We start from the raw sequence: 12,761 nt of genomic DNA, 5'->3' as shown, positions 1-12,761 counted from the left end.
GGCACTAGCCCAGGGTGCCCAGAGCAGCTGTGGCTGCCCCCTCCCTGGAAGGGTTCAGTGCCAGGTTGGACGGGGCTTTGAGCATCCTGGTCAAGTGGAAGGTGTCCCTGCCCATGGCAGGGGGGTTGGAACTAGATGACCTTTAAAGTCCCTTCCAATCCAAACCATTCTATGATTCATTCTAAGAGTCCTTGCTTACTTGGTGCTTTCTGTTCTAGAGGCTATTCTATACCATTGTGCATCTGTGTTGCTTTTCTCAGAACCTTTTACAGTCTTGTGCCCTGTATCTTTTTTTGAGATGAGGAAGTCAGAACATGGCAGTTTAGATGTGGCCATACCATACATTTGCGTGCCTGCATAAGTTTATTTCCCAGGACTTCCCCAAATTTTACTTGCTTTTTTGACCTATAAGCATTATACCCCGTGAGGAATCTGTCATTAGCCCCAAGAGTGCTCTCCAAGTACTTAGGGTTGGTTCAAAGGCTGTAATTTTATACATGAAAGTATGACTGTTCTGTGTTTTCCGCATGCATCATTTCATGTTTATCTGTATTTAAATTCCATCTGCTATTTTATTACCAGTTGACTACAAATCCTTTTTCTGCTCTTCAGTCAGCCGCCTTCTTTGCTACTTTTGAATATCTTAGTGTCATCAGCAAACTCTTCCATACCACTGCTGTCACCCACTTTACCATGTTGTTTGTGGACAATTTGAATGCAAAAGGTCCCAGCACAGAACCCTATGAAACTGCACTGGTCATCTTCCTCCATTGCAGGAACTGCTGATTTACTCTGTTTTCCATCCTCTAATCAGTTATGTATACTACTAGATTCTCCCTTACAGCATGACAGCTTAGTTTCGCTAAGATTTTGGTATGTGACTTTGTCAAAAGTCTGTAAAGCCACATGGGTGATATCAGATGGGTCCCCTTTATGCATGTTTGTTGATCCCTTCAAAGAATTCAAGAACTTAGGAGTCTTTAAAGCTGATTGCATTATCCGACTGCCCACTTATTTTATTGTTCTTATTTGTGGTTTCTTCTGCTTTACCTGATACAGATGCCAGGCTTGAATCTCACTTGGATTTTTTTCCAGTAATGGATTTCATGTTTGTTACCCTTCCAGTCCTTAGGCTTCAAGGCAGTTTTGAGAGGTTGCACATGACTGTTAGTAATTAAGCTATTTAATGAATTAGTTCATTTAGAACTGTTGTGTGATTATCCAGTCCTGGTGGTTTGTTACCTTTTGTTTTGTCAATTTGTTCCTTAAAATTGTTTGTGATAGCTTCAGTTTTAGACAGATCCTCTGATGAGCCTTCCCTGGGGAAGGCTATAGCATTGAGATCTCCCCAGTTGCTTTCACAGTGGTCATGAATCAATACAGAGAACTCATTTAGCTTCTCTGCAATGACATTTTCTTCTCTGAATGTTTCTGTTTTTTCCTGATCATCAATTAATTAGTTCTGCCAATTCTGGAAAACTTCCTGGTCCTGATAGATTTGAAAAGATTTGTTATTATTTTTGCATCTCTTGCATCAGCTAATAGAACTGCACTCATTTACGATTATAATTTGCATGCTGCTTTACCTGTTTGATTTAACAATCAATTGGTCAGAAACAATTTATCAAATGAAGAAAAGACTGATGTTGCCTTATCATCCTCTCTAAGGAGACGTTTGCATTTATCAGGTTCACTGCCTGGATCTGCTCAGCTTTCTTCCCAAATGCATCTACCAGGTGATGGGTCAGTTTACAGTCTTCTGTGAGCAAGCAGGCTTCTGCTTATGAGACTTTTTCTTGTCTCCCTCCAAGAAAAATACTAATTTTTAGGGCTCTTGAATGTCCGTTTTGTGCTTAAGCTTGCCTGTAAATGCAGAGAACTTCTCCTCTTTGTTTCTGGCTTTGTTTATTAGGTGAAGGCTTATCTCCATGCAGTGACTGGCCTTCCTGGCTGTTTTTTAGGCTGTCTTATGGAGAATTTTATGGTGAGCTCCCAGGAATCCACTATCTGTCTAAGTCAGTCATGTAAGTCATGTAATGCCCCAGAGCAACCACAGGCTCTTACCAATAGAGTCTAATGCTGCAGCTATGCTTAGTTCAGATATACGTTTGCCTCTTAAATGCTTTAAGAATATTACTGGTACTCTGCTCAGTGGCATCATAGTCTTATGAGATACCAAAGATTTTTTTTATAATTGTTTTTATTGGGGGTGGTGGTGTGTGGTGTGTTTCTGTATCCATAGCTTGCCTCTGAAGATATGCTCATCAGTGTTCTTTGTGTTTTGGTTACTCACTTTTCTCCTCTGTGCCATCCCTCATTTGTGCTGAGGACAGCTATTTGTGTGACTGCATGATATATCATGTCACAGAACTGACCCAGCTTCCAAAACCTTAAAACTGGAAAAAAGAACCCCAATCCTTTGCTGGGTAATCACCTGCATTGCTTTCCAGTCTACTTTGTGGAACCCCCACACAAATAGCTCCTTGTTCACAAATACTGAGGAAACAATATGGGAGAGGAACCAAACTGTGAATGGAAAGGAGAGTGGGTGCTGTTTGTGCTGCCACTTCTGCTGAAATGCTTGTACAGGTAAACCTGTGCAGAACTTACATAGATAATGTGGTTCTTTTCCTCTACGTTTACAAGTACATATTTTCAGTTGTATTCCTCCTCCCTCTAGCCCAGCATTATAATCGTGCCTTGGACAATTAAAAAAATCTATGAAGGGAAGATAGTAATTGACCATTAAAGAACAAGGATAGGAATCTTCTCCTGTGTCTTGTGTGTGCACTTGCATATTCATAACTGATCATTCATTTTCTCTGAATTAACATTTTTTTCAAGACAGAAGTATCCATTTTAGGAGAAATATTCTGAAAACTCTGAAGGAATTTCCCTGCTGATAAATCTGAATAAGCACAGAAGGTCACCCTTTCCCTACAGTATGATTTCTGACAGTATGCTGAGCTGATAGTGTATTTTAGTGTATTTGCATCTTCCTAATACTTTGGTTGTGGGTTATTTTGTTTGTTTGTTTGTTTGTTTTTTTTTTTTTTTTTGTCTGAAAGAAAAGGCAAAAGTGGTAAGGAAAGTGCAGAATATATGATATATACTCTGAATATAAAATGATCAGGAATGTAGAGCTCAAAGTTTGTAGTCAACCAGCCTTCATCGGCATATATCATATAGAAACCTGCTGTTCTGATGTATCAAAAGATACAAGAGACAGAATGTAATTACTAGATAGGTAAACATTAGAATATGAAATAAGAGTAATAAAAAGATATTACTGCTTGGTGTGATAGTAAAATATTTTGCCATAGTCTTTGGTATTAGTTTCCATAAAAGATGCTGAAAACTTGGGAACAGCTCTGAAAAGAGCTAAAAGAATGATTAGAGTTTAAATTAAAAAAACAAAACAAAACCAAACCAAAAACAACAACCCAAACAAGATGAGGCAAATTATTTTATCAATGACAAAGGTCAGACCATTGGCAAGTTGCCTGTTAGTAGAATCTGCACAAGGAAGACATTTCTGTTAGTAGAACATCCTTCAATCTAGGAAAAACGAGAACATAAGAAATAGTGGCTGAAGCTGTACAAATTTAAACTAGTAATAAGAATGAAGATTTTAACCAGGAGATCAGTAGTCATTGGAGCAATGCCGTGGGGGAAATGGTTTTCAATGTTTTTTTCAATTTGTGATTTCTGAAATGTTTTTTGTTAGAGAACATACACTGCTTTTCATCAAATGTTGTTCTGGTGACAGTGTGCTTGCTTTTCTTTGTTACCTTTCCCAGATCTCCAGATGTCCACTAACAAACCTAAGGACATGAGTTCTTCATTGCTAAAAGTCACTAAGTGCAAATGAATCCTTTTCTGAAAGTTTACCTAAACAGATCAGATATTTAGCTGTAGGAATTACTGGGTAGGGTCCCTCTGGCGTGTGATACACACTAACTACATTTTTCTAATGGCCTCTCCTTCTCCTCAAATACTTTCATATTTATGGGGGAAGGAGGTGTTCCCTCTTTGCTGACAAGGTACTCCCTGCTGTCACTGTGGCAAAGCTTCTCCTCTCTGCTATTTATTTCAAGTCCCTCAGTCAAGAACTTCATTTGCCTTTGATACTTCCAGGGCATTCTACACAAATGCACTCCTTTTTAAATCTTTAAGTCAAGTTTCATTTTGCGTCAGTCTATTCTGGGTTTGCCCAGGAATTTTCAGAGCCAGACGGTCACTTCAAGGTGAATCCTTAGTATGTTTGGAAGAGATTAGTTCCAGGATGTCATATTACTGTTATTTTGTCTGTGAGTAGACTATGAGACCCTGCAGAGAAAACTCTCAAGTTTTCTTTCCAAGGTACATAATAAAGCAGAAATACAAATTTGTAAATTAAGTGTAAATTAGATTTGAATGAGAAGCAGTTCATACTGCTGGGCAGGTGGTAGAATTTTATCTCCATTGAAGTTTGTGTAATATGGGAAGCCCATTTCATTTGCATTTCGTTTACATGTCACTTACAGCTGGAGATTCAATAGGAACTCAGATGTTGGCATCTGAATTTTTGTTTCATACTATCCCTCCCTTTCTGGGGGTCCAGACACCAAATAGACTGACAGGTACTTGGCCAACATATACTCCTTTCCTTTATTTATCTCGGTTTAGTTAGAAATTATTAACTTTTCTTTTAATTACTGACCTTTCCTTTCCAGAAATTACTGGTTTTCCTTTCCTACTGATAGGTAAACCTGTACTGTTTGTGCCTCTGTTCATCACACTTTACACTAAAAGGCAGGTACGCTTTAATTGCCAAGATAAACTACTGTCAAGTTCTGTGACTCAGCAAGTACACTGGGTACCTTTGCTACTAGGGCAGTGCAAGGAATCGATTATTTTTTAAAGTAGATAAGCAAAGAAATTTTTTGTATCAGAAATCAAATGTGTATGTTCCAGTTGTCAGGAAAAAAAAAAAAGTTAAATGCTGATGGAGCTTGTGTTGCCATTACCACTTTAAAAACAAAAATATCACAGTTCCTTCACAGATTAGAAGCAAAGAAAAAAATTAGTTCTCCTTCTCAGGCGTTACTTGAGATGTTTCTTCAAATTTTTTTGTATAAGTGAAGCTGTGTGGTCTCATATATAAGCTTCCAATCAGGTTTGGGTACACTCTCTGGACAGCATGTCTCACATGAATGCCTCGCTATAAAAAGATGAAATAACTGAGTGTAATTCCTATCTTTAATCTGTCTTTAGCGCCATACATGTTAAAACCTCCAGATTATATAAATACAAGTTTTCTGTATATTTGCACCAATGTCTGAAATTTCATATGCAGTTAGTACTCCAAACACTTGGAGACACATAATAATCTCATTATTACACTGATTTTTTTTGTTATGTGCAGAAAGGCCCATGGGTCTTGTACAGGTTTAGTCTTGCAAGCAGTTTCAAAATGCCATTCATCTTTACACATATTTCTTTACACAGCAATTCAAAGCTGCTGTTTCTTACTCTTGCAGTGCTTACCCCATGAGCATTTAAAAAAAATATGGCCAAAGATAATACAAACCCTTGGGTATTATACTACTAAGGAGAAATTGTACCAGCTTTTCTCTTTGACTTTGCTAGTTAAATTTGCACTGGGAGGTAATGAAACTTTGGTAATATGGTATTAAAACCGGATGTGCTTGGCTAAAAAGAAGTGTGTTATAAGTTTGTTTTGCTAGCCTGTAGGTGGAAAGCACAGTTGAGATCACACTTCTCAAAATATCAGTTGATTGCTGTACAGTACCTGTTTGTCTTTGCTGATTGGGTAGAGCTGTTGCTGGGCTGATACTGTTTTGACCAAAATTAGAAAGTCAATATAAACGAGTCAAACTAGACTGCCTGCTTTTTTCAGTTCTCTCTTCTGATTCATCAGTTGTTTGTTTCAAATTCTTACAGCCTTTGTGAATTGGGGGTTGTACCAGCAAAGGTGAAAGCTCTTAGTGGTTAGTCAGTAAGAATGTTCATAAAAATTTGTCTTGATGACATTTAGATACTAGCAAAAATATGATGCCTAGTTAAAAAAAAAGTGGAAGTGAGTCCTATGGAGTGATCGTATTAAATACATGGATGTGAGAACCTATTCCTCACTTAGGAGACTGCCTGCTGCTCATATTCAGGGATGGCATTCATCTTCTTGACCCCAAGAGGATGTTACTACCAACGTCTTATGGCAGAGGCTTAAGACCTGAAACTGACTGATGAAGACATGCATGAAAGAAGGATTCATGTCTTACACATTCTTTTCCATGCAGTATTAGTATGTATACTTTAACAAGTTGGACTGTACCTGCTTAACTTATGGTATTAATACCAGGAAGGATTAGAATATCTGTGAATATAACTATTGTATTTGAAGAAAAACTACATGTAAGTTGTTTAGCAAAATTCTAGGTTAGTGCAAGTACAGCAGTTTAGCAGCTGAAGGTAGATGGCTGTGCTGTACTTGAAGAAATGCTGTTAGTCCACCTGCACTATTAAAATAAAGCTATGGAGTTTTCTTTCTGGAAATTAGTAGGTTTTGATGCAAGTGACAGAGGGAAATGTTTTAATTAGTTTATACTTGGGTTAGTTCAGACTTTCAGTATTTATTTTTTTTCTTCTTCCATGCAGGTGGATAAGAAAAAGATGGGGATGTTGTCGAGTGCCATTCAGTTAGGATCCACTAGTCTTGCCAAAAAGAAGCTATTTCTCAGTATGCCCAAAATGAATAAAAAAAAAGATGTAATTCTGCATCCCACTGAAGGCCAGGGATAGCAAGTGCTTTAAGAGAGCAACTTGGTTAAATCATAAGATCTCAAGATACTATATAAAAAGAGAAAGTAGGTCTTATCATTTATCAATGATAAGAATAAAAGGGTAGCAAGAACATGTAAAGTGAAAATCAGGAAAAAAGCACAAAATGAGATGCAACTAGAAAGGGATAGAAAAAGAAACACAAAAACTTTCTATAGTACATTAATGGTGAGAATACAATAAGGAAATAATTGCTGCAGCGTTCAGAAGAAGATGAGAATTATTGACAGACGCTACTGTGAATAGTGAAGTGTGGAATGCCTTTTTTTGCTTCGCTTTCTGAAAAGGTTAAGTATGATCAAATGATTAATCTCTACCTCAACTTGAGTTTTTATCACTAAAAAATGAGCTGGAGCATTTTTAAGTGTCTTCAAACCAGGTAGGCCTAATGAAATTTACCCTTTGGTGCTTACAAAAGGACAGAAAGGGTAATGTCTCTGGGATTCTTGAAAAGTTATGTAGGATTGCAAGATTGTAGGGCATGTGTCTTTAAAAGGAAAAAGAGGAAGAATTGAAGAATCACAGGTTGGTCGGTTTAGATTACATTTCTGGTAAAAATCTGGAATAAATCATTCAGCTATCTGTAAGCAATTGGATTTAAGGAAATGATAAGAGCTAGCAAGGATTTAACAGTAACAAATCAAGGGGAAATAATTTAACCTCAACTTAACAGGTAACAGGCCTAGAGGAGAAAAGGTGGTGGTCTTTGGCCATCACAACTGACACTTGCTTACTTGGGAGATTAGTAAGATCTGGCCCATATGATTATTCTAGTTATATAAAGTGCTGTTTTAAGATGCTTTAAGATTACTGTGGGCTTGGTAAAAATAGATGACCTATGCTAAGTATATCTCATTAGTAACTACCCCAGTGCTATATTAATTCTGTCAGATGTTTTTGATTTCTTCTGTAAACTGGGTTGTGAAAAATAGTGGCATAAAAAATTATTTCTAGTTGTTGTATTTGGCATTCATTCAGTTGTTTCGGATCTGCTATTAACTGAACTGTGAAGCAAATTAAGCATTATCTTCTTCTTAAGCAGCTAATAGCTTCTGATGTTTTCTGTGTAATATGGTTTATTTATTTTATTGCAGGATTTGGTTATCCGTATCATCTTCATTCTTGGTAATTTAACAGCAAAGAATAACAAGGCCCGTGAGCAATTTTTTAAAGAAAAAGGAAGTGTTAACACCTTGATATCATTATTCCAAACCTACCATGAACTTGATTTGAATGCACAGAAATGTTACCATGAAAAAGGAGGGGAAGGGAAAAAACACCCAAAGCATCCTTCAGAAGCAGAAGATGTTCTGATAAAATTGATAAGAGTGCTGGCCAACCTCTCCATTCATCCCAGCGTAGGAGCAGCTCTGACAGCTGCCCATCGTGTTGTAGAACTACTTGTCACAGTACTAGGTAATAAAATCTATGTTGTCTTTGTTATCTTTGTTCATTCTGTAAGGAGAGTTTAGGATTTTTCTACTTGACCTTCGTATTAGGTTGACCCATAACCAAATCGGTGCCATTGCTAAAATAACAAAGTCAATCTTCTGATGTTCATAAACTGGTTTATGTAGAAAGCCTGTTTGAGACAGTGGAAACACTGCTCCTTTGGTATTGACTTTTCAGTGTCTGGGGAAAGGTGTTGTGAAATGTTTAATTCAGTGATCAGATATGCAGATACGATCATTAAAAATAAGCAAACAAATTTTATTTTAAATACAACTCACTGAGAGTTTATATAAAAGGGAAGTGTGTTCTTATCAGTGCTACGTGGGTGTGTTTGATGGTGGGGTTTTTTTAAAGTTTGCAAGTTTTGTGACCATTCTGAATTAAGTATTATTTTTGTTCCCTGCACCCATAACTTTCAGCCTCCTCGAAAAATTTCCTCTTATTTTTTTCTTCTTTGTCAAATTTCCAACCTTTGTCTTGAGGGTGTCCCTTTCCCTCCAAACGACAGTTTAGGACTGCAGTTCCTTTACCATTTACTGGTCCATTTGTAAATCTAATCACCGGCCAGAACTGGGCAGTCTGTTCTCCCCGTAACAGAGTTTAGCAGTGACAAGATACATCTCAAAGACCTCAGTGTATTTTAATGTGTGATGAGAACATTTAGTATTATGTAAAGACAATCAACTTGATTAGATGCTAGTTTACCACTCTTACCCACCAGCCATGGGGGTTTAGAGAAGGCGGACTCACAACTTTGTCCGTTCTGTCCCTGTAGGAGCTTCCTGGGTTGGAACTGGCTTAATCATTGTGTAAGCACTTTTGAGCCTCAAAGCTTCTCTCTGCCACCCTCCCCTCTTCTTGAGTGCCCTATCAGTTAGTTTGCTACCAAATGTTCTCTCTTCCTATGAACTTGCCCCTCTCTATTTCCCTTACTCTTAGTTTCTGAGGCCAGAAACCCCAGATAAATTGGTATACACAACTTTCCAACTTGCTGGTATAATTTTACACTGGTTAACATTCTGTCAGGAACTCTAAGAGAATCAAATATTGTTAAAGAAGTCTTTTTTTTTTTTTTTCCCCAATTTTTCACGGTACTTGACATTTCAGTATAATAGTCCTTGGTATTTCTCTGTGTCTATCACATGGGCCTATTTCTGAATGTGGAGTTTCATCAGTTTCATCTTAAAACATCAAATAGGATCTGTAAAATGTCTTCATTAACCAGATTTTAAACCATGTTGCCATAGTCACAATGATTTCTGTAGATGAAGAGTTGGAAAGAATGACTTTATATTGCCATTTTTGGATCATTTGTTCCTGTTAGCTTCTGCCATGTTACTGAAAAACAGAATTAATTTTCTGTAATAGTGGCCATGTAAATTATGATTCAGTTCGCTTATCTATATAGATTTTTTATATATATATATATGTATATATTACATATAGTGCACTGCTGAGTTACTCATGTGCATGTGTGTATCTACATATGCATATGTTTTTTGGTTTTGTTTTTTTTTTTTTTACTATCAGAATACAAGTCAATTGATGATTGTGAGGAGTTGGTCATCAATGCTGCAACAACAATCAACAATTTATCCTACTACAAAGTGGAGGGTTCTGCTGTTCAAGACAAGAAGCTGCACATTGCTGAAAGTAAGGACTTTTAAACTAGTACTTTTTGTATAGATTTCTGAAAGTGGAAGTTATTCATGCTGTATTTTGACACTACAGAAAATAAAGACACTGGTAGTGATTTGTGGTATCATACTGCATGAATGTGAAGTTCATAGGGCTAAATTCTTCCCACAATGATTTCTTATTCTTTTGGAACGTAATTCTATAACTTGTGTGAAAATAGTTAGGTTGTTGACAAACTCCCTTCTTTTCCTCCCCAGAGGAATTTGCTGTATTGTTTTCTGTTTAGCAATTTTTGCTAGACTTGTTCAAAAAGTATATGCCTGAGCCAAAATACTCATGTTGCGCTTTACTTCTAACTGGAGTATGGTAAGAAAGTGGGGTTTTTTTCTTAGTACCTTCTAGGCCTGCAAAATCTAATTTCTGTCTGTTTCTGGCTTACTGGCAGTGTAGGAGCTGTGGGATTCTCGCCCCTCTGACAGTATGGACAATAGTCCTGTTTTAGTGACGAGTAGGAACTGCATCTTCCCTGCCTGTCCCATGTGCTCTCCCTCTCCTGTTTTTATTGTTAGCATGTGGAACCAGTCCCATCACCTTTCCTCTGCCTGAACTGAGGAGAGAGAAAGCCTTCTGATGGAAGACCAGCAGGCTTCCTCCTCTAGGAGACATTTTGAGAATACTTGCTGTTTGATACAAGTGGTGGATCCCAAAGACAAAAAATAATCATTTCAGATGTCTCTTTAAGACAAGTTCAAGGCATGTTCAGTATTGAAACATTCAAAGATGGAGGTAGTGGGAATGAAGCCAACCTCTTTTCTGTATTTTTTTCCTCTCACTTTTCTGTGGCAGAAGGGTTAAGGATTGACTGATTTGTGTCCTTTATATGATGGACTAATTTCAGTGGTTCACTTCATACTCACAGAAGACTGATAAACGTAACCAGAAAATAATCTGAGTTTTAGGAGACATCCCACCACAAGACCATCTGTTCAGAATCTAAATCAATTCTCTTATATATTACAGCGGTTTTTTTCTTCTTTGACTTCCTGGATTTTCACATGAGCCCACTCAAAACTGTACAGCAAGACTGGGTCCCGTTATTACAACTGTGCATAGGCTATCTTCATAACTCCTCATTTGTTCCTTTGCATTTATCCCCATATTGGAGCTCTTTGTCTCATCTTCAAAGCCTTACACAATTTAGCTCTTGTTCTACCATCAGCTCACCCCCTTCACTGCAACCAGACAGATAGATAGCTGTTCCCATTTATAACATTTATTGCTGTTGCTTTTTGCATTCTGGCATTTATTGATAAAAAGCCAAGCACATGTTTGTGATATACAAGTAACTGTTTTTATTTCATTTCTCTGCAAACCAATAGTGCTTTTAAAGCTGTTAATGAGCAGCAATATGGATGGAGTTGTGGAGGCTGTCAGAGTCTTTGGCAATCTTTCCCAGTATCATGAGATCTGTGACTTCATCATACAAAAAAAGAGTGAGTTACTTTTGCATTTGTAGGAGTCCTGTTTTTAAATGTCCGTAGTTCTAAAAAAGAAAGATTGTTAATCAGCTGTCTCAGTTAAAGGGTAGAAGCAATCTCCTATGATGTTTTGCAAATTAGGCTAATGTTAGAATCCAACAGTAGTCATTATAAACACCATTTCATTTCTGTTTCATTAAAATGGAAATATTGGAGTAGGAAAAATGTGCCATGGTGCCTTCACAAAAGTAAATACTACAAAAACTCTGTTTTTCCTAAAGATTATAATTTCAAAATTTCCCTTCGCTCCTTCAGTTTTCAATCCTACAGGCTAGCAGTGGTACGATAAAAAATGAAAATCTAACTAAATTCTCCTTTAGGTCATAATCACAGGTTTTCAATTCCCGTGTCCGCAGCTTGTTAGCACTTTGTGACACACATTTAAGATGTTTGCCTCAACAAAGAGACCTCTGATTTGCCTCGGTGTGAAATAGGATACAGGTCTTCCCAAGTCCTTTTGCTTTGGGTGCCTAAAAAGCTTTGGGGAAAACTTTCTGTCCACAGAAGGTGTGTCATAAGTTTAAGTAAACACCCGTTCACGGTAAGTTTTTTTTGTATCTACCTGTCAGTACTGAAAGTGAGGTGATACGCTGTAATACACAGCCCCTTCTTTCAAGGGTGAGCATACCACTGCTTTTGGAGGAGGTATCTGCAAAGGGAGAACTGACACTTGGTAGCTGATTGCTGATGAGCTGTCTCCAGCAAAGGGCTGAATTTTCCTCCTGGGAGAGACTGGTGCCTGTGTGCGGAGCCCAGGACCAGCTGAGAGGCTGCCTCTCCATTAGGCAGGGCTGACTCCCTCGCTGGGCTTGCCTTCTGCTGCCAGGGCTCAGCACCAGCAGGGGCAGCGAGATGCTGCAGGTCCGGCGGCTGCTGCCTGCCTGTCTCCCGCAGGAGCCCCGGGCTGCAGCCCTTCCAACTGGATTTGGTGCAGCCCGGGGCAGCCCTGCCACTCACGGAGGCAAGAACTTCCCTCTCTGGGTGCCAAATGCCAAATCCTAGCAGTTTCTGCTGACCGTGCAATTGAAAGGAGGGTAATACTTTAAGAAATAAGCTGTAATTCAGTTTGGTCAACTTAATCTCTTCTGATTGGATTTTCACATTAACTTGGTGTATTTTTATAACTAGAATTTTGTACGTGGTGTTTTGAAGAGAACTGGTGTTCAGCCTGATGTAATAATGGCTGTTACTCTGGGTCATGCTCCTTCTCTACAGATGTCACAGTCATATGCTACAAGGTTAAATTTTTGGGGTAGGATATCCTGCATTTGGCTGCTTTCTAAATACATG

General features: G+C 38.1%; 1 protein-coding gene across 4 annotated transcripts in view; it reads left to right on the top strand.

The window, feature by feature from the left end:
* Positions 1–12,761, top strand: part of ARMC2 (armadillo repeat containing 2) — a 111,947-nt gene that overhangs the window by 91,929 nt on the left and 7,257 nt on the right. For all 4 annotated transcript variants that reach the window (XM_033005689.2, XM_033005688.2, XM_042803525.1 and 1 more), the window contains 3 exons: positions 7,938–8,259; positions 9,826–9,948; positions 11,313–11,426. In XM_033005689.2, coding sequence (XP_032861580.1) covers positions 7,938–8,259; positions 9,826–9,948; positions 11,313–11,426 — 559 coding nt within the window. The remainder of the gene's footprint in view (positions 1–7,937; positions 8,260–9,825; positions 9,949–11,312; positions 11,427–12,761) is intronic.

Source organism: Tyto alba, unplaced genomic scaffold, assembly GCF_018691265.1.
Source record: "Tyto alba isolate M040663 unplaced genomic scaffold, T.alba_DEE_v4.0 Super-Scaffold_40, whole genome shotgun sequence".
Classification (NCBI taxonomy): Eukaryota; Metazoa; Chordata; class Aves; order Strigiformes; family Tytonidae; genus Tyto; species Tyto alba.
The sequence above is the reverse complement of the archived record's forward strand: the minus strand, read 5'-3'. Positions and strand labels throughout refer to the sequence as shown.